Here is a 25,982-nt window from a genome sequence, read left to right as displayed (position 1 = left end):
CCCGACATCTAGCGGCGAAAAAAGTAACCGCGGGCCTGGTCGCCAGCGTGCAGAGCTCACCCTCGTGACACCTAGTGGCAAGTCAGCTCACCGCCTCAGTTAGTTCCCATTTACACCGCTAGAGAGCAGCGCCGCGGTGCCATATGGCACTATGCTTTCTTCTCGCGGCCTGTAGAAGTCGATTGTTTGTTGCCTTCTGTTATGGGCGGTAGAGAGCGCGCATGTCGTGTTCTTGTCACACCCGCCTCGGGCACCTCCGCATGTTTTCGGATTAGAACCGAACCTTCCCCCTCGTCCCTAGGGCTTTAGCGCCCGTTTTAATTAGAAGCCTTGTCCGCCATAGCGGGCACTCAGTACTCTGACCTCGGCTGCTGACCACGTCTTCTCGGCGTCCTCTGTGCTAAGAGGTTTTTCGCGGGAACGGCGATTTTCGGTTGCATAAATGATGTAGTCAGTTGCTTAAGGGATGCGATCCCATTTGTACAGTAGCCAGGCAGATGTAGTTTTTTAGAAAAAGTCATGCGTAGTTAATTTTTTTTATTTATATTTAATTCTTTAAATCTGGTTTCCTAAGCGCATCCGCGAATTCTCGGTACGCGCCATGCTGATGTCGGCGCGAGACACCTCGCCAGCCCTGTTTCTACACTCTGTTTGGTGAGTAATCCGTTTTTTTCCCCCCAAATTCCCGTTTGTTGGCCTTTCGCGCCGACTGTGTATGACTGTCTGGACGCAGGTCTAATTCGTTTTGAATTTAGCTTGTGTTTCAGACAGGGTCAAAGTTTCCGGGGAGAGAAATTGCTCCCCGCATGATCTTCGGGACCTCCAGCTGATTTCCCCCTTTAGAAGAGTTTTCCTCTCGGTCCGACGTCATCCTGGGAAGACCCGGGTGATATAAGCTATATAAATATTCCACTTCCATAGAAGGAACTAAATTCATTAACAAGATACCAGCGAGCAGTTCTTTAAGAACGTAATCCTCAGAAACATGTAAAATCTGGAAACTCATATATATGTAATCGTTGGGAGAATCAAATTTTGGTGCTATACTTGAAATTTTGTTAATGTAATCATTTGTTTGTTAAGGTGTAATGTGTATTGTTTTAAATAATGTAGGGGCGCCCCCTTAACTTTGTTAATTACTAAGATTATTATTATCATGTCGAAATAATGCTAAAACAAAACCTCTTAAAAATAAACCAGGAAAACCTATAGACCAAGCTGTTTATATAGCGTATTTATTTATCATATACCTTCTTCTACATAACGATCCACGAACTCCCAAGTTACTAGTGTGCAGGGAGTGAAAATTTGGTCTTGTTCACCGCCTCGTGTCCCCTCTGGTAATTAATTTTAATTTTCTTAATAGTTTGCCCAGCTGTTTCCAAGGTGTTTTTAATTAATTTAAAATAATATTATTTTTGGGCACGAGGGGCGTTACAAGATATCGAAAATTAATTTATTCTTGTTGCTAATAATAACAATCAAAGTGTTATGTAACATTTTATATGTTTATAATTTTATTACAGTATTGTTATAACAGTTATTTACAGTCATGTGTTAATGATAAAAAATGCAATATTGAATTCAGCAGCTTATATTTTGAGGTTGCCCAAAAATATGTTTGTATGTGAATTTTTTAAAATTATTATTTTTAAATATCTTTGTGTCAATGCCTTGTAATTGTATGTAGATAGATAACAGCAGTCATTATACACAACCTTAATTTGTTGCAGTGTCGAGAAGTAACGAGGTTCCACCAGCTTACTGCCATAATACTGCAAGACTGTTGCGATATTGTGACTTTGATACCTATAGTTGTTATTCACGACTTGGACTTTATTATTGTGAATAAATATTTGTGAATAGTTTAACGCACCTCCTGTTTCATTTCGAGTTTTGTCTCCAAATTCACCCCATTTTTTGTTTACGGCATTCCAAATAGCTTTATAACTTTCTTTTTGTTTGAGAATCTTTACGTAAAATGTACCTTAGTAGCTTTTTTTAGAAATAAAAATTACAGCTATACAGATAATTTTGATTACCCAGTAAGTAGTATGTTAGAGGATAATGAAGTTTTCTGTAAAATTATTAGTACACTGCTTCTTTTTGATTGACAAATAACTAATTTGTTCCACCATGCGTTTTTACTTCCTTAAATTGATATATTTGATGCATTTATTTTTTATGCTAAAAAAATAAAGAAATTAAAGTTCACTGATAATAAGGGTGCTTTATATTGTAAGTACAATTTGGCAGACATAAAAGCTATAATAGTACAAACGTTACACACATTTAAAGACCATTCCGTACAATACAATCTTAATAGGTTTAATTGTATTTTTCGTTGGCCTTTTTGCCAACAGATGCTGCTATAACCGATCCTAGCAAATGAATGAAGAAATGTTGCAAGTATGAACACAGCTTGTGGAATTCTATAAAGATATTTAATTTATCCAGGAATACCAGTATCCTGACTTATCTTTAGGGACAGGACATACTAGTGGATTCACTCCGCTGCTGATTTTATAAGACTTAAATGAATATTGAGTATGATTAAGTGCTTCTATTGTTGTTGGGTATGTGATTCGCTCACAGTTCTCCAAATTAACCGTGAGTGAATTGCAGAAGCACGTCACTGTAAAAATCACATGTAAACTCTGGGACAGGCTAGGCAGCTGACACAAATACCATTGGGTCATTAGTTATTGTACATTCCAAAACAATCTGAAAATAATCCGAATAGAAATTGAAATGTGGTGACATCCATTAAGCAAGAGATACTGATTTTATTACCTATACACAAGTTATCTGACCTGGCACTATTAAATAATAAAATATTTTACTAGTCCCTATGCAGAGGTAACACAAAGTATTTATGCTAAACTAATAAAGACTTCGGTATATTTACGGAATTTTCAGCTAATAATGCACATCAAATAACCGTAATGTTTGCCCTAGTCTTAGATAACAGTATATCTTGAATTTTAAGACCTTTTTTCGGCAGTAATTATAGTTTTAAAATTAAAAAAAATTGCCATTAATTTAATATACCAAGGTGGTTCTTCTTAATTTATTGTTCAAAGAAGTACACTTAGTACTCGTAAATAGAGGACGATCATTATGATAATTAATATCTCTGGAATATCTGTAATCGATAGTTTTGGTCAATTTATGATGAAAACGACGAACAGTGAATATAAGTTGAAACAGCGAATTTTCCCGGTAGTTAGTCTATGTTTGTATCCAAACTCCAAGGAACACTTTTACTAATGGTAATCTTGCAGAGGGACTTCAATTAGACTTGCTTGATTCTAGAATATTTCAAGTTTAACTTTGACATTTATTATAACTCAGTCTTGCAGTCGCAGCCTTATGAAAGCGTGGAGAAGGCTAGCAAAGTTAATTCATCAAAGTAAATTGCAACAAGATGGATGTGTAATCTAGTGAGCTCTAGGGCACAAGCTTGCTGCTATCATGGGACTTGAGATTAGTACTCATTGGACATGTCGATGATGAGCTTGGCCACCGCCTTGCCGAATAGCTATCCCAGCTGGTACATGCCAATTGCAAGCTTCCAGCAAGCTTGCAGCAAGCTCCTTAAAGACTAGCCGCCCCACCTTGTACATGTACATAGCAAGGTTCGCAGCAAGGTTGCAGGGCTGTATTAAGATAATAAGCTTGCTGCTGTCAGTGAGGTTGAGACTAAAAATCGTACTCAAACATGTACATGATAATTGTGGCCACCGCCTTGCCGACCAACTGCCCCATCTAGTACATTACCATGGTCAGCTTGCAGCAAGTTTGCAGCATGGAGACGAGCTTGGCCAACACCTTGCTGACATGCAGCCCAAACTGGAACATGTCAATGGCAAGCTTGCAGAAAGCTGTACATAGGTTATCCATTAAGCTTGCTGCTATCAAGGGAGGGAACTAGTACTCGTACTGGACATTTAGATGATGAGATTGGCCACCGCCTTGTCAACTAGACAGTCGGTACATGTCCATGGTATGCTTACAGGAAGCTTGCAGCAAGCCGGACACAATGAGATCTTTAAACTGGCTGCTATAAGAGGGGTTGGGACTAGTACTTGTACTCGGAAACATAGATTGTGAGCATGGCCACTGCCTTTCCAACTAGCTGCCCCAGATGTTACATGTCCATTGCAAGCTTGCAAAAAGCATACACCATTTGGATTCATGGAGAACAGTGAGCTTGCACAGCTATCAGAGAGGACGAGACTTTTTACTCGTACTCACACACGTAGATGATGAGCTTGGTCAATGCCTTGTCGACTAATCACTTCAGGTGTTACTAGTCCATGGCAAGCTTGCAGCAAGCTGGATATGTGGTGATTAGTTAGTTAGCTGCTATCAAGTGGGTCGGAACTAGTACTCATACTCGGACACATAGATAATGAGCTTGGCCACCGCCTTGCCAACGATCCGCCCCAGCTGGTACATGTCCATGGTGAGCTGCAGCTCTATGTCCTGCGGGCCAGCCACAGACCGTGTCAGAGACACCACCGCCTGGCTGGAGGACGTCTGTCGTAGCCAGAAGTGATCACGCGTCGCAGCTTGCGTGCCGGCCGCGGAGCGAGCACTCAGCAGTTCCAACTTGAAGCGTGTCGACGTGGAGGAGAGGTGCGGCCCCCGCATGGTAAACAGGTCCATATGGCCGCTCGTCGGAATTGCCACATTCGAAACGAACGAAATGAAGTTGTACGAGTACGTGCTGGGCATCTGGTGGCAAGCTGCGTTGCCCACATGGCACACCGTCTTCGCACGCAGGCACCGGCTGGAACAGACATTACCGCTGGACTTGTGGCCCACCCTTAGAGCTACATCTATGTCAATGCCGCATGTGCAGTCACGACTGACATACTGGTTTGTGGTAAGTTTGTATGTCAAACAGGTTTCAAGCTTAATATTGATAATTATTATGACAAAGACTTGCATTCGCCAGCTCAGAATAAATCCGACTGAGTCCAGCCAAGTTCATTTGCCATGGCAACCTAAGTTTAAACCACATGTAAGAATTAGTCAAATTTGTGCCTTCTGATTTAAGGCTCGGCATCACGCGCCAGTAGGAAAGTATAGTAGGTATGAGGGCATAAAGTTGTGGGTTGGTATCAGGAAACTAGGTTAACATAGCTTGCTTTCCCCTTCCAAATCGACCATATTGCTTGCCAGAGAAAGAGAAAGCTTGTTTCAGCTGCAGGTTCCTAGAGTGAGCCAAACTTTCTCTGTCCCATGCACACAAGGTCGGTGTTACAATACCTACCAGTGTTGTAATGACCATTAAAGACATATTAAAATAAATTGTATAAACAATAAACATTGGAAGCAAGATGATTCGAAGTATAGCAGGTAAGATCCTTGGTATAAATAAACATATGCCTTTGACCATATGGCCACCAAGACACTTACAAAAATAAGAACTTAAAAAGGTTTATAAAAATATCACATATTTGTACATGTAAAATTTTTAAATATGAATAATTAATAGCTGCACTGTTTGGAGGTCAAGCAGCTAGTTTTGTTTAAAATACTTGCTTCTAGGAGCACTAGTGTCACATATTGTACATACAAGTTGTCTAATAGAGTGCCCAACTGCCATGTTTGTTATTAATGCTTGATACTAGGAGTACTAGTGAAACCTATTGCACATCTTGTAGGCTAGAGTGCACTGTTATCATATTAGTTTAATTTATACCCGCTTGAGTTCAGTAGTATCAGTCACCACATCGTAACATCTGCCATCGCTTCGGCAAACTTGACCAAAATTACGATGATTGCAATTATCAAACAAAAAATTCGGAAAAAATTCTAAATATAGTAAAAATGTTATTGATTAGATCGAATCTTGTCATTCTTTCGGTACTTGTTCAGTATAAAAAGGCAATTTATGCAATAATTACATGCAAAATTGATCATCCTCACTACAAACAAGAACCCTATACAAAACAACTACCCTGGCTGAACCCAAATCTAGAACACTTACTAAGGCGATGCCAAAATAATCTAACTGAAGTATAAATATAATTAGTCACAGCTTTTCTTGTAAGCAACCAGGATGGATGGCCAACTGAGGTTCTGTGTGGACTACGGGAAGCTGAATAACATCGCAAAAAATGACATCTACCCCCTCCCCGGATCGATGAAAAACTTGATACACTCTCTGGCACCAGATGGTTCTCTACACTGTACCTGAAGCATGGTTACTAGCAAGTACAGCTGCACCCCGAGGATAAGTAGAAGAATGCTTTCACAATAGGTAGTGGGCTGTTCCAGTTCACTGTGTTACCATTTGGGTTATGTAATGCTCCTGCAACTTTTCAGAGATTGATGGAACGTGTCCTGCATGGCTTGACTTGGAAAACATGTATTGTATACCTGGACGACATTATTGTAGTAGGGAATACAGTGAAGGAACATTTGCGAAATTTCCAGGATGTATTTGACAGGCTTTGTCATGCCTAACTTAAGTCCTAAGAAGTGCTTCTTGTTCCAGCATGAGGTAACATTCCTGGGGAATATTGTATCACAGGATGGAGTGCGAACAGATCCTGAAAAGATCTATTCTGTTAAGGAGTGGCCTCAACTTAAGAATAAGCACGATTTAAGGAGTTTCTTGGGACTCTATACCTACTATAGGGGGTTTGTGCCTGTGTTATCGACAACCACAAAACCATTTCGCCAGGTGACCGAGGACAAGAGTCAATTAATATGGACTTCAGTATGTGAGACTGCCTTTCAAGACCTCAAGTAATCCCTGTGTACTAGCCCCATACTTGCCTACCCCCATCAACATGGAGAGTATACCCTCGACACAGATGCAAAAGGTGCTGTACTTTCCCAGGTTCAAGATGGAAGTGAATGAGTTATAGCATAATAGAGCAAAGTTTTGTCTAAGCCTGAGCGCAAATATTGTGCCACACAACGAGAACTCTTGCTATAGTGAAGTCTCTACAACATTCCCACAAATATTTGTATGGGAGAAAATTCCGTTCACACACTGACCATGCCACACTTACGTGGCTACTACAGTTCAAGAATCCAGAGGGACAACTTGCTAGGTGGGTTGAACAGATACAGCAATATTATTGTTGGATAGAACACAGGAAAGGCCGCATTCACAGCAATGCCGATGCCTTCTCCCGAAGACCTTACAAGGTAGACTGCGACCATTGCAATAGGGTGGAGAAAAAAGAGGGAAACTAAGGTGTTCAGCGAACAACAATAACTAATGGAGAAGATAAATGAGAAAATGCCAGCTTAAAAGTAGCACAGCAACAAGATCCTGACCTGGCACCCATTATAAGCAGGCTTGAGAATGGTACTTGATGTCCAATATAGAATGAGATCTGCAAAGACTGAAGGGCTGTGAAAGCTTACTGGACACAGTGGGATTCCTTGAGGATGATTAATGAGCTGCTAATGGTGGCATGGGAGAGTCAAAATGGAAAAGTAGTTAAAATGCAACTACTCCTTCTAAAGAGTCTAGTGGCAGAGATGTTAAGAGAAATCAATAATGGTACCTCTGGTAGTCATCTAGGGGTGAAAAAAACTCTAGCCAAGATCCAACAATACTATTGGTTGAGGTGTTGCCAAGATGCGGAGGCTTGGTGTAGACAATGCGAAGCATTCTCGGCTAAAAATGGTCCAAAACACCGGAGTCGTGAGAAATGAGGGCCTACAATGTAGGGGCCCCTTTTGAGAGTATTATATCAATCGAAATCGCTGGACCATTTCCCCAGACTAAAGAAGGTAACCAGTATATTCTGATAGCAATGGATTTCTTCGGATACCAATGGAGCTCCACTCAGACCAAAGCCGCAATATCGAGTCTACACTATTTCAGGAGGTGTGTCGGTTGCTGGGAATAAATAAAAACAGGACTACAGCCCTACATCCTCAGTCTGATGACATGGGAGAGAGGTTCAACAGAATTTTCGAGGAACATTTTGCCAAGGTTGTGGCTGAGTATCAACGGATTGGGATAAACACATTCAGTTGTTCCTAATGGCATATAGGTGTACCATCCATCCAGACCCCTGTGTGTATTGTGTTTGGAGAGGAGTTGAGGCTGCCCTTTCATGTCAAGTTCTATCATCCTCGCAGAGAGCCGACCAGCACCACTGATTATGTAAATCATCTAAAGGAGTGAATGGCGCTTATACATGAAGAAACCCGCAAAAATCTTCGATTAACGGCGAATAGAATGAAGACGAGGTACGACCTGAAGGCTAACTCAACCGGATCTCAGGAGGAAGATTTGGTGTGGCTGTACAACACACAACAAAGGAAGGCAAGGTGCCCTAAGCTTAAAGCAGTGTGGGAAGGCCTATATTAAGTCTTGAAGTGGCTAATTGCTGTGTTCCAGAGAGGAAAGAGGGGATTGATCTAAGTGGTACATTTTTACCAGTTGAGGGAATATGCTGTAAGGGACGCATTATCTGTTTAGGACGAACTGGTTTAAGGAGGGGGCAGTTTTATGAATGCAGAAAGGACCGCAACACGCACCATGTTCGGAGCTGGCTGGCGGCCGTGCACTTGCCACTAGAGTCACGCACCGTGTCACATACCGTAAACTTACGTAAGGCACGCCACGCGTGCCTGGCCAGATTACAAGGGTCATCGCTACTCCCCTATCCCCTCCGCACCCCGTGCATCGTCCTGCCACGGCACTGTTATCTATCGCTGAACGGTCTTGAAAATTCTGCGGGCCGTCCCACGAAGTAGAAGAATGGACGCCGCCCTTCTGGACAGTTTGGGCGTCGGGATGGAGCAGGATGACGTGACTCGTCATCGCCACTCTCGTTGGTTCGAGAAGGGGTTCCTCAAGTACTTAAGCAGTGACGCCGGCCTACACGGGAGTTCCGAGCGTATTCCGAGCGAGTCCCGCGACAGTTCCGGAGTTCCGAGAGTTCCGCGAGCAAAGGGAAGTGTGACATCGGCGAAGAGAGTGACGTAATCCAAGATGGCCGCCGCGGATCCCCGGATCCCACTCCACCCTCCAGTGCCCCCAACATACTTTATATACCTACTGTGGTCAAGCACAATTTCCACAAAGCTGCAAGTGTTGAGTTACGGAAATTGTGAGGTAAATTTTGACTTCAACTTAATATGTGACAATATATAAAGCTTGTTCTGAAAAGAAATAGTCACTGAGATCAGATCACCTCCTTCCTCCTCAAGGGCCCATCACGCACACATCATGGACGCGGTTCACGCGGAATATATTGTACATTTCTGTAAGGTTACTGCAAGTGGGCAGATGGTGTTGTCAGTGCGGAGACTACTCACTTCTTGTGCTCGGTGTCCTTGACGTACTCCGAGGGGCAGGTGATGGTGTTGCAGCGGTAGCTTCCCCTGGTGTTGGCGCAGACCTCGTGCGGCTGGTTGCACACAGTCCCGGTGGCGCACTCGTCAATGTCTGCACGGGGAAACCACTACGTCACTACCGTCACACGCCAGTGCGCTAGTGCAGCTCATGCAACACAAACCCTTCCCCATACCTGCACTCCTTCACAACTCAACTTATTTCATACACTTTTAAGATGGAAAATTGAAAATTAAACGCATTTAATATTACTCACCAAGGAGATAAGGGGTTCGATAGCCAGCGGGGTTGAACCTGGGATTTTTCGCAAGTGGGGAACATGGCAGAAGTATCCGTGCTCTATGGGTATTCTCGGGTAGCTCCTGTTTCCCCTCGCTCATGCATTCATTCCATCAACGCTCCATTCTCATCAACTTTCATCATCTCTGATAATCTCGAATTAATATGACGTTAAGCTAAATCCATTATATTTCAAGAAAATTATTTTGTCCAAGAAATGGTCAGCAATTTTTTTTTGTGAATAATTCATGGTATATTCATTACTTGATAATCATTTTGGCGTCCCTACAAAAATTATTTGTAGGATTCTCTATTGACAGAATTTTTTGTGCTTGCCATAAAACTGTTGTTTTAGTGTATAATTTCAATATTTGAATTTCAGTAAAATTACCGTGTTTCAAGTACTACTTCCGAAAAGGCCTAATGACTAGCACTAAACAGGTACAAAATAGCAACATATGTACCGAAGCTATATATCAATGATAGATTTCGACACAAAATTTTACTCATTATACCCATGCTAATTAGCTTAAATTTCTAATTGCCATATTTATTCACAATACATCCAGAAATAAATTATTTTATAAAACGAAACGTTGCTAGAACACAACAAAATTAGAATTGAAGCACTTTTGTAAGACAGCACTGATTATATAAAACAAGTATTACACTAGTTTTGAATGTAACTGTACCTTTTGGTTAATGAAAGGTCTGTTTTAGAAGCTGTTAAGCACTAAATACGCAGTTTACTGTCCGCGAACAGTAATTAAGTAATGGAATATCCTAGCTACTTCAATAACATCTTAAATAAAAATAAAGTTTAACAATTTAAAAAAAAATATTTATCAAATTATAAATATATAAATAGTTTTACTCGCTTCCGAAAACAGTTCCTAATGAACGTTTTGTAAGTGCCTGGCTCATTTTCCCTCCATCATAACAACTACATTTCAGTGACGTGTATCAACTCATCGGCCACATGATAACATGAAAACGTTTGAACAAAATTATTTTTAACTAACGGAAGTTTTTTCTGTAAAATTGCGACACAGCTCAATATGAAATCCAATTTGAACTAAAACTAAGAATGTATAGGGGAAGGCGGGGCAAGATGGGGATATGGGGTAAGACGGGGTAGTGGCACTTACAAACCTGCCAGCTGTTGCAATCTAGCGGTGACAGTTGGAACTAAATCAAAGTAATCGTAGAGAGCAATACCAGCGTTGGAGCCATTTTCTCTTCAGTTGTTCATGACACACATACAAGTTTGCATTATTCGCCGACGTTGATGTAATTTTCAGCATTTTACTATCATCCAACGGTAAGTTGCTTTAATATATCTAAATAAAATTTATCATACCATCAATAGTGCTCCTTTTATGGATTTAAATGCAGTATTTACTATAATTTTATCGTTCGTTGGTACTAATCTAAGTCGGTATAACCTATAAGGCGTGGTTTGGGGCAAGACGGGGACGAATGCCCGGGGTAAGATGGGGAGGTACCCCAGTATTGACCTACATAAATAAAAAATTAATCCTGAAGATAAATTTTGTTTGTGAACATTGCGCGTGACACTAAATGGATCACTCTTGTAAATGAAACTTTATTAATATGAAAATGAGGGTTTTTATTACAAACTGTTGTTCTTTTATAATGTTTAGGTATATTTGAAATTTTAATTGTTCATTGGTTTCTAAATTTATAATTTTAAAATCCATGCAAGCATTTTTTTTATGTTTTTAGTCTTCCGACAATTTATGTAATTACATATCGTAACTGATTATTGTGTTTTAAATTTAATTATTACATGTAAATCATCCAAAATTCAAAAGTAGATTAATAAGAAATGTATCTCTTTAAATGTTCATAGTTCTGTTTATAAACTCGGAATTTTCCAGTGAATTGAATGTATTTATTTTTATTTTCCAGAAATGGTTCGCTGTTATAAACGGACCAGTAACAGAGGAGCTTGGTCAGATGATTCTATGATGAAAGCAGTGAATGAAGTTCTGAGCGGAAGAATGGGTTACTGTTGAAGCGCCCGCCGCGCTTCTGTGACGTCATCTCCGTGCCGCAGCCTTCCTTTCCTTCTCCCCTCTTAACCCCTCTCCGCCTCAAGGTGCCAATTTCCCCTTCCCTTTCTTTCCCCCTAGCCTCTCCTCAATTGTAGCGACTGCAACGCCATCTAGCGAATAGTATAAATGAGCGCGTATAACTTTTAATTGTCTATTTCGTGGGTCTCTCTTGGTGGAAGCAGGTCGTCTCTGGCCCGGTCGAGGGGCAGCTCGTCTAGGTAAAATTCTTCAGGAGACGGAGTTAGTGTGTGCACACGATGGCCGTGCGAGTAACGTAAATATTAAATATGCTTGCCAGCCATGATTTTCATGTAGCCATCCCTTTTGACTTTGACCTTCACTTAATTTATTTTCTGTGTAATATTTTCTTTTGTTTCTTCTTTCTGCTGGAAGCATTTGCTTACTCCCTCCTGCATGTGGTTTTGATTTTAGTTGCTGCGCGACTTGCATTGTCGGCAGTGGACTCTTAACTTATTTCAACGGCATCCAGACCACGCTTTGATTGCTTTTGGTTTAGAAGTAAGCACGTTAAGTGCCCGATGCCGCCCTTGTATTTTTTTTTTATAAGAGCTTTCAGCTCCGTATGACGTAATTTTACGCATCGTTTTGCCCTCTTTCTTTTCCTCCCAGCTGTACCCCCGACCGGAGCCATTTGGTTAAGGCATACCCCCCGTGATCTAGCATATTTTGTTTGAGCACTTCTCTGTATTACGCTTACCTAGCCTTGGCAGTGAATGTCATCATGACGAGACCCACTGAAAATTGTAGCTGTAACAAACCATGTAACCGATCCCTCGCTTCTCTCTTGGGCTTGCATTTCTGTCCGCGGGACTACGCTCTCTATGAGTAATAGATATTTAATATGTTTTTTTCGAGGAGTGCACAATTAACGTTATATTAGGTGTTGGTTTATTTTGTAGTACATAATTCCTTGCCCCTACACGTGTTTGGACCGCTCGTATAGTCTGTATGTATATTGAGTCAGTTCCTAAAGTTGTTAACAGCAACGTACGTCTTGTGAATCACGTGTGTAATGACATAATGTTCACTATGATGTTGGTCTTCGCTCGCCTCCGGGCCGTAACGTAATGCGTACGCACGTATACTTGAATATTGGTTTCTCTCCTCTCTTATAGTGTGTGGTAACTGAGTCATAATTTCGCACAGAAATTGAGAAAATGTCTATCCCCATTGTCAGAGGCGACTGTTTTATACTGCATGATCCAGGGCATGCCTAGGAAATTCAACTTGTAACGGAGAGAGAGAAAGAATATTAACTTGTTGCTTGTTGCTTGTTGTTTCGTACGACTGTAAGAGATACGCAGTAGTAGTTTGTTTGTTGAATCAGAGTACATTGGGCACAAGGTTCACCCTAGTTTTTTCCATAAGTAAGGACTCAGTAAAGACATAAGGAGTGAAAATCATTGTGAAGGGAATAAACTTCATTAAATGTATGCTAATTTGTATTTGCTACGCACATGCCTCTAGCTGGCATCGAATCCGTTGACAGTGTATGTATATGTGTTAAGTTGGCGAAATTATAACGTTGTTGAGTGCGATTCATGTTCTTTATTTGTATTTATGATTTATCACTTTCTGCTTAACTGTCTTTTCTAGCAAAGACCCCACACACGATTTTCTTGTGCCCCCATACACTTCGCTTGCATGAGTAGGATAATCAGTAGGAGTGTTTGGTGGCGCATGGATGCACCCTGGTGGTATGCTTAACGGGATACCCCCACGCTGCATTACTGCGCTACTCTGCTTTTTAGGCAGATTATAGTGATAAATCCGTTTGTATTGTTTGTTTCGGTGCACCATGGCCGTCTCCGTGAGCTGGGTTTACCAGTTGCACAAGACCGATTTGGCGCTGCATCTCGAGGAAAATGGTCTGCCCTTGGCGGACACCGATACCGTCGCCGAGATGAGGGCGCGTTTGGTTGACTACCTGCGTAAATCCGCAGGAGCCGCATCTGAAGTCACGACCAGGCAGCCCCCAGCTGATGTGAGTCCTTCCTCGTCCTCATTTAACGTAAAACTTTTTTTTGCCGCCCTTAAAACCATCCCGTTCCTGGGTGGAAGTGATCCCAGGCAGATCTTAGATTTTGTGATTAAGGCTGAGAGCCTGCATAAATTAAATTTAGTTCCACTTGAGGCTTTTCTGAAAGCACTCTTAAGTAAAGTTACGGACATCCATGTACCTCTGTTAAATGAGGCCATTGCTCAGGGTACGAGCTTTGATAAGTTTAAAAAATCACTGGTATGTTCAGTGTGTCCGCCTAGGGTTCTAGATGCCTGTAAGAGGGAGCTAGTGTGGCGCTTCCAAAACCCAGATGAAACCATTATGGAATATGTCACGTCGGTTACCGCGTACGCGGGAGCCTTAGAGCTGGGTACCCCGGAAGAGGAGTTTGTCCAACTTATTTTGGGTAATTTGGCCCCCGTGGTGTGGCAGAACTGCTCGATGCTCGCTCCTCCCACCTCGCTCGCAAGCCTACGGACTTGGGCGGGCGAAGTGGAAAGTCGCCTTGTTTTTCTTGCTAAGTATCAAGCTGAGTTCCCGGCAAAGCGCCCCAGCTCGGTGAAAAATGACTCTCGTTTTGACGGACGTATTTTTACGTCGCAGTCCGCCCCCCCCGTTCTCACTCCCCGTAGCCCGAAACTCCGTGACGTGGCAGACACCTCCACGCCTCGTGTGTTTGACAGCCTGCCTCGCGGCGAGCGTTCTGCCCATTTCACGCCTGGGCCCGAGGCGCGGGCCGCAGCTCGCGCGGCCATGAGTTTACCGCCTGAGGTAACCGCGCCCGTGGGCTCGCGGTCCGCGACCTTGACCCAGTCACGGCAGCTAGTGACCTTGGACACCCGCCGCGGAGCCGGCAGGTGTGCCAATTGTAGCGCCTTTGGACACGTCACGTATGAGTGTACTGTTCCGCGGGTGGAAATAAATCAACGTAGATGTTTTCGGTGTAAGGCAGTGGGACATTATAGGAGCGACTGCACGGGAACTGAGAGACAGCCTCGTGCGGAAAACTAATCTGGACGGGACGGAAAAGAGGTCGTATCCGTCGGCTACTCAAAAAATCCTCTGAACCCACTCATTTACATTTCCTCCCAATTAAAATTCAGAAACATTTATTTCCAGCCTTAGTCGATACCGGTGCTACCCGGTCTGTTATTAGTGAAAAATGTTTCATCACATTAGTGCAGTTGTACCCTCAACTTTCACAACGAGTTGTATCGGATGATTCCGTAAGGAATATCGTTGTCGCTAACGGGCAAGGCATACGCACATGTAAATCTATTATAATTCATTTTAAAATCCATGGATTTTCCTGGAGTTGGCCGTTTGTCGTTGTCCCCGGGATTTTGCCGAATCTAATCCTTGGCTTAGATTTTTTGGGCAAATCACGCTGTCGACTCAGTCCCGCCAACCATGAATTGCAATTTGATTTCGCTCCTGCTGTAAAAATTCGTTTACATCATGAGGTCCGCGAACCCATAGTTATGAGTTGCAATGATTCCGATAACGCGATGCGCGATCAAGCCATCGCCGCTCTCGTGCGGGAGTTTCCTGACGTGATAACACGTAAGATCGGCAGATGTGACATCTTGCCTTTTCGTTTTCATGTTACCGACGAAGTGCCCGTTTTTGCCAAATATTTGAAGGTTTCTCCCCCTAAGCTGCAGGCCATGCGCGCCATTATCGACAGATTACTCGCTGCCGGCGTCGTTACCCCTTCGACATCCGAGTTTTGCACCCCTACTTTTTTGGTTGCTAAGAAGGGGGGCTCTGAGTGGCGCCTTGTGCATAACTTTAAACCTCTCAACAAGAAGGTAATTCATCCAGTTTGGCCAATACCGACGGTAGAGAGCGCCTTACAACACTTGGGTAAAGCCAAAATATTTTCCATCATCGACCTCAACGACAGTTACCATCAATGCTTGCTTGATCCCGCCTGTAGAAAATACACTGCCTTTTCAACCCCTTTTGGCCACTACGAATTCAACAGAATTCCGATGGGTGTAAGTTTCGGGAGCGAAGCCATGAGCCGTGTTCTGGACCATGTGCTAAGCGACCTTAAATACAAATTTGTTTTTAACTATATCGACGACATAATTGTATATAGTAATTCACTTTCAGAACATCTTGATCACCTTAAGCAAGTCTTGGCACGTCTGAGAAACGCGCATCTTACTGTTAATCCACATAAAATTTCCTTGGCACAAGACTCAGTAAAATTTTTAGGCTATGTAATTTCAGAAGGGAAACTTCACATGGATCCGGATAAGGTCGCCCCCGTGGCTACTTTTCCGCGTCCAAAGACTTTGAAGGGAATTCAAAAATTTCTCGGCATGCTGGGGTATTATGCGCGTTTTATCCCAGATTTTGCCACGATTTGCGCGCCGTTGAATCGGTTGCGAAAGAAAAACGCTGCTTTTGTTTGGGGTGAGGAACAGGAAACGGCCTTTCAATCTCTAAGAAAATGTTTGTGTTCCGCCCCCGTGTTAATTCTCCCCGACTTCAATAAACGTTTTGCCCTGCAGGTTGATGCTTCCTCAGTAGCCCTTGGAGCCGTCCTCGGACACATGGAGAACGGAAAATTGAGACCAATTGCTTTCGCAAGTCGAACCCTCTCAGAGTCAGAGCGCCGCTTGGGCACCTATGAGAAGGAGGCCCTTGCGTGCCTTTTCGGACTCGAAAAATTCGAGTGTTACTTGGATTGTAGAGAGTTCGACCTATATACAGACAACCAGGCCTTAAGTTGGCTGTGCAATCATCCCTCGCAGCTCGGGAAGCTTGGGCGTTGGATACTGCGGTTGTCAAAATTCCGATTTGTAATCCATCACCTAAGAGGTGCGGAGAACGTTGTGGCCGACAGTTTATCTAGAATGTTCAACCCGGATGATTTTGAAATTGATAACCCTTCCCCCCCGGATGCGGTTGAGTTTATTTCGGTGTGCAAAATCTTCCCCGAATCCTTCATAAACCTGAAAGCCTGCCAGCAGGATGATCCTGCATGTATTCGAATCCGGAACGATTTGCAATGTGGAATGGCCTTACCCTTTGCCGAGAAGGATGGGTTGTTAGTGTATGCTGGCCCGTCAGGACGAGCTCAGAAAGTTGTCGTCCCTGAAAAACTTAAGGGTATGATTATCACATATTTCCATGCCTCACTTGTGGGTGGGCACATGGGAATAGATAAAACGTATCGTAAAATTGCCCAACATTTTTTCTGGCCAGAAATGCGTCAAGACGTGCGCGATTTTGTACGCGCCTGTATTGACTGTCAGCTATCAAAGCCCCCACACAATGCTAAAGTAGGGCTTTACTGTGCCGACGCTCCCGTCGCCCCTTGGCAGGTTCTGCATATTGATATTTTCGGACCGCTGACGCGATCAAAAAAAGGCAACGTATGCTTATTAGTAATTCTAGATATTTTTACTAAATTTGTTGTTTTAACCCCCCTTAAAAACATTAAGGCGTCGTCCATAGTAAAAGTTCTTAAGGAACAGGTGTTTAAAATCTTAGGCCCGCCGTGTATTGTAGTATCAGACAACGCTAAATACTTTCAGTCGAACTTATACAAAAATTTCTTGTTTGAATTTTCTGTAAAGCCGGTGTACAGTTCACCGTATTTTCCACAGGGAAATATGAGTGAGAGAACCAACAAGGTTCTCAAGGGAATTTTCACTTCGTTCTACCGCGCCGACCAGACTCTCTGGGACGCCGATCTTGAACTTGTAAATATTGGTTTGAACGCAGCTCATCACAGTTCTACAGGGCATCCCCCCTCCGTGCCTTTCCTGGGGAGGGAACTTACCTTACCCTTGCTCAACCAGTGGGGGTTGCCACCTGTCGACTCTAGTTTGTCAAGTGTAGAGTTAGATCGTGTCTTGGAAGACGTTACTAAGAATTTAGCTAAGGCTAGGGAAAACGTGGCACGAAATTATGATGCAAAAAGGGCAGCCCATTCATTCGCTGTTGGCGACGTTGTGCTCTGCCGCTCTTACGTTTTGCCCTCATTAGCGGCTAGCCTAAACGTCAAACTTTTGCCGCCCTATGACGGGCCGTTTTTGATTACTAAGTTTTTAGCAGCTAACACTGTTCAGTTACAGCTAATGAGCAATAAACGTAAGTGGCGTAAGGCACACGTAACACAGCTAAAGCGTTTCATTCAGTGATTTAATGCAACGTTTTGGCGGCTAGTGGAAACCTTAAGATACTTAAGTTTTTTTTTTTTTTTTTTTTGGTGTGTGTATTACTACTTTAGGTATGTTTTCTAATTAGATTGTAGAATTGTTAGTAACAGGATACAGTGTTCAGTCGCAGTTCAGTTGATGATTACAGTTTCCTTCAAGCGCGCGCGCCTCCTTTCTACCCCTCCCTTGGGCTGTGCGCGGACAACTCTACGAGAAGTCTGCTACGTCTCTGCTTTGCCGCTGCCCCTCCGCCCCCTACGCCGCCAGCCCTTGACTGCTGCGGGGTGAGGAGACTGTTGGACGGCGTGGAGATCTGGTGACAGACTCTCCGCTGTTCGGACGCCACCGCCGCCGCGGTTCAGCTCTAGAGGTATTCTCGGCCCGCCAGAAGACGTCTGCGGGAAGGATGCTGCAGAGTTCCGATGTCCGCCACTTAGCGCTGAGTGGCTGAGACGAGGAAAAGCGCCGAGCGCTGCCTGAACCCCTTGCAACCTTGTACCGCCAGAATAGGTCACCTGATACGGCGCTTATCGTTTCTCTCTTTCACTTCAGAAAAAATGGAGGGGGACCTGTCAGCGACACGTCGGACGCGAGTCGCCTGTATTCTACTTGTGCAGCACCAAGGAGATCGCGGTCCCCTGTTGGAGCTGCCACCCGTCGCACCGCTGAAACGAACACGTTGCTGCCCCCTCCAGCGGCACGATCCGGCTAGTTTCAAGTCATTTCTACATCGTCTGAATCAAGGCGTTCGCAAGATACAAGAAGTTGGCTCATGTCACAAACACTGAACTTCAACACGATTTTAAGCTCGGGCTCACAGGGCAGAAGACTTCGTAAGGGGTGGGGGTTGAAGCGCCCGCCGCGCTTCTGTGACGTCATCTCCGTGCCGCAGCCTTCCTTTCCTTCTCCCCTCTTAACCCCTCTCCGCCTCAAGGTGCCAATTTCCCCTTCCCTTTCTTTCCCCCTAGCCTCTCCTCAATTGTAGCGACTGCAACGCCATCTAGCGAATAGTATAAATGAGCGCGTATAACTTTTAATTGTCTATTTCGTGGGTCTCTCTTGGTGGAAGCAGGTCGTCTCTGGCCCGGTCGAGGGGCAGCTCGTCTAGGTAAAATTCTTCAGGAGACGGAGTTAGTGTGTGCACACGATGGCCGTGCGAGTAACGTAAATATTAAATATGCTTGCCAGCCATGATTTTCATGTAGCCATCCCTTTTGACTTTGACCTTCACTTAATTTATTTTCTGTGTAATATTTTCTTTTGTTTCTTCTTTCTGCTGGAAGCATTTGCTTACTCCCTCCTGCATGTGGTTTTGATTTTAGTTGCTGCGCGACTTGCATTGTCGGCAGTGGACTCTTAACTTATTTCAACGGCATCCAGACCACGCTTTGATTGCTTTTGGTTTAGAAGTAAGCACGTTAAGTGCCCGATGCCGCCCTTGTATTTTTTTTTATAAGAGCTTTCAGCTCCGTATGACGTAATTTTACGCATCGTTTTGCCCTCTTTCTTTTCCTCCCAGCTGTACCCCCGACCGGAGCCATTTGGTTAAGGCATACCCCCCGTGATCTAGCATATTTTGTTTGAGCACTTCTCTGTATTACGCTTACCTAGCCTTGGCAGTGAATGTCATCATGACGAGACCCACTGAAAATTGTAGCTGTAACAAACCATGTAACCGATCCCTCGCTTCTCTCTTGGGCTTGCATTTCTGTCCGCGGGACTACGCTCTCTATGAGTAATAGATATTTAATATGTTTTTTTCGAGGAGTGCACAATTAACGTTATATTAGGTGTTGGTTTATTTTGTAGTACATAATTCCTTGCCCCTACACGTGTTTGGACCGCTCGTATAGTCTGTATGTATATTGAGTCAGTTCCTAAAGTTGTTAACAGCAACGTACGTCTTGTGAATCACGTGTGTAATGACATAATGTTCACTATGATGTTGGTCTTCGCTCGCCTCCGGGCCGTAACGTAATGCGTACGCACGTATACTTGAATATTGGTTTCTCTCCTCTCTTATAGTGTGTGGTAACTGAGTCATAATTTCGCACAGAAATTGAGAAAATGTCTATCCCCATTGTCAGAGGCGACTGTTTTATACTGCATGATCCAGGGCATGCCTAGGAAATTCAACTTGTAACGGAGAGAGAGAAAGAATATTAACTTGTTGCTTGTTGCTTGTTGTTTCGTACGACTGTAAGAGATACGCAGTAGTAGTTTGTTTGTTGAATCAGAGTACATTGGGCACAAGGTTCACCCTAGTTTTTTCCATAAGTAAGGACTCAGTAAAGACATAAGGAGTGAAAATCATTGTGAAGGGAATAAACTTCATTAAATGTATGCTAATTTGTATTTGCTACGCACATGCCTCTAGCTGGCATCGAATCCGTTGACAGTGTATGTATATGTGTTAAGTTGGCGAAATTATAACGTTGTTGAGTGCGATTCATGTTCTTTATTTGTATTTATGATTTATCACTTTCTGCTTAACTGTCTTTTCTAGCAAAGACCCCACACACGATTTTCTTGTGCCCCCATACACTTCGCTTGCATGAGTAGGATAATCAGTAGGAGTGTTTGGTGGCGCATGGATGCACCCTGGTGGTATGCTTAACGGGATACCCCCACGCTGCACTACAAGGCTGCTTCAATATTCGATGTTCCACAAACCACACTGGAACGTAAGGTACGAAAACATCGAACAGAAAATGAGCAGAATGAGATGACAGATGTGTAAAGCGTGAGAGAAAAGTTAGGTCCCATGACCACCGTATTTACCATGGACGAAGAAAAGGAGCTGGCAGCTTATGTAAAGCACATGGAAAGTCGGCTATTTGGTCTCAGAACAAATGATTTGAAAAAATTGGCTTTTCAGCTAGCTGAAAAAAATAATAAGAAACATAATTTTAATAAAGAAAAGCAGGAAGCAGGTGCAGATTGGCTGGCCGGTTTTTTGAGAAGGAATCCTGATCTGTCGATTCGGAAGCCCGAGCCTACATCGATAGCTCGTGCTACAGCATTCAACAAAGAAAATATTTCGCAGTTTTATAAGTTGCTGGGAGAACTTTATGACAGCTACAGCTTTACACCAGACCGAATTTACAATTGTGACGAGACTGGAATTTCAGCTGTTCCCAAATCGACATCTAAAATTATTGCTACTAGAGGAAAAAAGCAGGTTGGAGCATTGACTTCAGCTGACAGAGGGAAAACAGTTTCTGTTGAATTATGCATGAATGCTGCCGGCACATTTATGCCACCCATGCTGGTGTACCCAAGGCAAAGGATGAAGTCCGAACTGCTAAACGGTTGCTCTCCTGGAATGTGGGCGCAGTGCCACATTTCTGGCTGGATGCAGAAAGATATTTTTGAAAGTTGGTTTGAGAGTTTTGTGCAGTTTTCAGGTGCATCAAAGGAACGTCCAGTTCTCCTCCTGCTGGATGGGCATTCAACTCATGTTCAAAACTTAAACATTCTCGATAAAGCCAGAGAATGTGGGGTGGTTATAATGTGTTTTCCACCTCACTGCACCCACAGACTACAACCCCTTGATGTTGGAGTTATGAAACCTCTTAGCACATATTATGACCAAGAGACAACAAACTGGTTAAGATCGCACCCAGGAAAGGCGGTCACTATGTTTCAGATTGCTGAGATTCTAGGAAAAGCCTTCATTAGAGCTGCAACAATGAGCAATGCCATAAACAGCTTCAAGGCGACAGGAATTTATCCTTTTGATTCAGATATTTTTCCTGACTCAGCTTTTCATGCATCAAACACTACTGACCACACCTATCCCACTGTCAGTAATGAATGTGCACTCAGCGAGGCAACAACAGCTGACCCTGGTACGTCTCAAGTCAACAACGAACCTGGATGTTCACATCATCTTGTGCCTTCGAGCCACCAAGACGACTCCATCCTCAGTGACTCAGGGAAGATGAGTGTTTTCACCACTTCTCCAGATCGAATATTGCCCATTCCTCATGTAGGAAAAAGAAACGTTAGGAAGGTAGCATGTCGAAAAGGCAAAACAGCGATAATTACAAGTTCTCCTTATAAAAGAGAACTCGAAGACAAACTTTCAGGGAAGGGCAAACTGCAAAATGAGACAGTACAGAAGAAAACACTATCTGACAAAAAACTGAAGAAAAATTTGCCAAAAAAGTGTAAGGGGATTAAGGCCAAGAGAAGAGCAGGAAAAATAAAATCTAAAAATGTTTCATCGGAAAAGGATGTGGATAGCTCAGACAGTGAAGGAAATTGTGATACAGAATGTTTGTACTGCGGCTACTTTTATACTCAGTCTAATGAAGGATGGGTGTCATGTAGACACTGCTACAGATGGGCACACTGCTCATGTGCCGGAGAGGAAGATGAAGATGATGAAGTCAGTTTTGTCTGTGAACATTGTAAGCAAAACTAAATGGTTCACTTTAGTAAAATCTAAACTTTATTAGCAAGAAAATGAAAATCTTTCTTATAAGCGTGTGTTTAATGGCAATGGTTTGTTTCAAAACTTTATTGCTTTAAGGTTTCAAACTTAATAGGTACTTTTAAAGTTCTTGTGAGCGATAATACCTAATGTTTTTATGTAATTATGTATAATAACTCATTATTATGTTGAAACTTTAATTATTACATGTAAACCTTTCACATTTAAAACTTTTTACTCATACCCCATCTTACCCCAACAACCACCCCATCTTACCCCGGGGGTCGGGGTAAGATAGGGCATTTGCCACTCTCTGAGAAAACGAAATTTTTTCGTTAATGTAAAAAGTTATAAGCATTTTGACCAATGTGTTTGAAAGAAAACAAGACAATGTTAACATGTATACATAATAAAACATATTCTGCTAAATAATTTATTAAATATATTACGAAATCCCTTAACCACCCCATCTTGCCCCGCCTTCCCCTACTGTTTATTCTACTAATATTAGAATAAATATTAAACAATGTTTAATAAATATTTACCTAGTTAATTGAATTATAAACAAACAAATTGTGTGCAAAAATATGAATACATAACTGTCTTCGAGAATGTTGTTAGCATATCGGGTATACATCACTACAGTCATTGACTTAAAAAAAAAGCTGACTTAATACTCTTTGAGTGAATCAGCAGAAGGAACAAACGATCGAGAATCAGTACTGCCAAACATTACATATTTTCAGTAACTTTTACTAATATAGACGACCAGTTACGGAATTATGGAGTGCTGTGTAATTATTATAAAAACAGAAAAATTTAAAGTCTTCTCAAAATCAGCGTTTCGTACGTTAAATATCATCATTTATCGCTTGTGTTAAGAAGGTAATTTTCTAAAGTACGTAACAAAAGTATTTATTCGGACAATTATTTTATCTTTGTAATTAATTAGGGGTATCCAAACCTGTATAATTTTGAAATTAATTGACTGATTGATTATCTGGTTTTTGTATAGAAGTAGTGTGAATTATTTTGTAGGGTCTAGTATTTCGTTTGAAACGTATCACCTTGGGTTTACGCATGATTTATGGTATGCTTAAATGTGATTACTGATGGGTATGGCTGGAAGTCGGCGTCACTGGAGGGAGAAAGATGAGACTCTCTTGGAACAGAGAAGGAATGAGGGAGCGCCAACATTCCGCAGCGTTCGGCTGCGAGAGCGAATTCGCAGCATCTGTTCTGATATATTAGATATGAGCGCCGGATGCCTGGGGAGTCGCACATTCTTCAGAAGAGCCGTCGTGCTAGAAATAATGCATTCCGTCGGTTCGACTGCCACGGCTGTGCACTATCTCTAGGGAGCACAAGAAAACTGCTGACAATTTGTGTGTAGGACATTCAGGCTCTCATATTGTGGTACTTCGAAGACAGTACACTGAGAATAAAACGGCTAAGTAGTAGTCGGGGTTACTGAAGTGAGGTTATCTTTAAAATGTCTTTCTTTAGCCAATGAAAATAAAATAAATATTTTTTATATTCATACTCATATTAATTTAGGTACACAGAAGAAATATATGCTAATCAGGACCCCCACCCCGCATCTTACACACACAAACACACACATACCATTCGGTACCAACAAAATCTCAGTCGTACTGTTTGACAATTGTACTAAATTGAACATTGCTTTGTGTTTGCTCACTTAGTTTTCTTCTTCAATCGATAAAGCCGACACTATTTTTAACATTTCAGATTGGGTCTGGTTAATTTCTATCCAATTTTTGCTTATTCTGCTCCCACTTTGTTTTCATGTTACGCGGAACATTTTACTGTACTGGAACCCAATTTTTCGAAGTAAATAGATATAATAATACATATAAGTATCCATTAAATGTTCGTAGTACTGTATTCTATGTAAGCCAATGTTTTATATGCCACAAGAAAAGCAGTAAACAACAACACCCGCTCTCTAAGATTGCTTGTTATGTACTGACTCGTCTTCAAAGTTACATACCATGAAAAAAATTGCGTACCAATTTAGGCTCTAAAAAGGTAGGAACTTATTATTTTCTATTGTTTTACACCATTTAGACACTTTGGCGATATTGATTTACTCTCACAAATGAACTTCAAATGTAAAGCCACGGCACTAACAACCAACATTAAAGAAAAAAAGGCAAAGCTACTAATTGTTTAAAAGTCAATGATTTTTAGGTAAACCTTTGCAGTCTCGAAGACAAAAATGTAATAATTGATCTTCTGATCAAACGTAACTTAATTTAAGATATTGACAATGATTAATAGTAGTATAGTTTGGTTCCTTCTGGGACAGGGTTCAACGTGTGGAGTTGGAGCCGTGGAGCTGGCCGATTGCACTGACGTCAAGGCGGCTATCTTGGACTCAAAAATTCCTCAAAATTCCTCAAAAATGACTCAAAATGACTAAAAAATTCCCGTTTTGAGGAAAACTTTCTCGTTTACTTCCTCAAAAATTCAAAAATTAGGTTTTCGAAAAACCTCAAAAGTCATTTTGCCTAAGAAAGAACACCTTGTACATATAGAGGCTTAAGCATCCATGTCTACAGCCTCCGATAAGCTTCTGACGTCATCATGGATTATGTCATCATGGCATATGACGTCACCGTTGCAATTTCCGTTACGGCCGCCATATAGAAAATCTTTTTTTATTATCCGATTTTACGAAAAAATTAAAATTTATAAAAAAATAAATTAATTTAAATTTTAATAAAACATATTTTAAAAACATAGGTACATATAACATGGAGCTCGGAAACCTCGGTTCGAACCCGGTGAGGGCAAAAAAAATGGCGACCCTACCTTCCTACAAGGAAGCCGCTGGCAGACTGACTCCCCCCACCACTTATGTCAAAGTATATATATCGTCATCTAGTATGACGTCATGTCCGCCATCTTGAAAATTCGTAATTTTAATGCTAGAAATTCGGGAAAATTGTTAAAAATTAATAAAAAATTATCAATCAAACTGAATAATAAAAATTTAATAAAACATTACTTAAAAACAACTGTTGCACTTATCGTTACGGTCGCCATCTTGGATTATATTAATGATGCATATTTTGTTACGCCCGCCATCTTGGTTGAGTACGATGTCATCGTTACACTTTACGTTACGACCGCCATATTGGATCCTATTAATGTTGCATGTTTCGTTACGGCCGCCATCTTGAAAATCCGTAATTTCAATGCTAGATATTCCGAAAAAATTCCAAAAAAGATTTTAAATTTGCCTACTTCAAATTTTTAGTTATTTAAACGATTTCGGTCCTCGGTTCGATTTCTGGCGAGAGTAAACCAGTTATTTAGTAATGTATTAAAAAACTCAATAAAAAGTAATAAAAAATCTTACACAACACCCGACATTTTGAATCATTTCACCACTGTATCAATTATCGTTACGGATGCCATCTTGAAAATCTTTATTTATTATCCGATTTTAATGAAAAAAAGTTCAAAATTCCTCAACAAATTAACTTATTGGAATACTGATTGATTAGATCGATTCCCGTCCTTGGTTCGAAACCGGTAAGAGCAAAAAATAAAAAAACAACAGATTCTTCCTCCGCTGACCTCACACCACCAATACCAAGGTATATATCGTCAA

The 25,982-nt window shown here is 42.0% G+C and overlaps 1 protein-coding gene across 1 annotated transcript in view; it reads right to left on the bottom strand.

Moving 5' to 3' along the window:
* Positions 1 to 2,210: 2,210 nt before the first annotated feature.
* LOC134529374 (fibulin-1-like) overlaps positions 2,211 to 25,982 on the bottom strand; it is a 539,830-nt gene continuing 516,058 nt past the window's right edge. The window contains exons 21-22 of the mRNA XM_063363371.1: positions 9,307 to 9,436; positions 2,211 to 4,795 (exon numbers count right to left, since the gene is read on the bottom strand). Of these exons, the coding sequence (XP_063219441.1) occupies positions 4,387 to 4,795; positions 9,307 to 9,436 (539 nt within the window). The 3' untranslated portion in view covers positions 2,211 to 4,386. The remainder of the gene's footprint in view (positions 4,796 to 9,306; positions 9,437 to 25,982) is intronic.

Source organism: Bacillus rossius, chromosome 2 (assembly GCF_032445375.1).
Source record: "Bacillus rossius redtenbacheri isolate Brsri chromosome 2, Brsri_v3, whole genome shotgun sequence".
Taxonomy (NCBI): domain Eukaryota; kingdom Metazoa; phylum Arthropoda; class Insecta; order Phasmatodea; family Bacillidae; genus Bacillus; species Bacillus rossius.
This window is presented reverse-complemented; position numbering and strand designations above follow the sequence as displayed.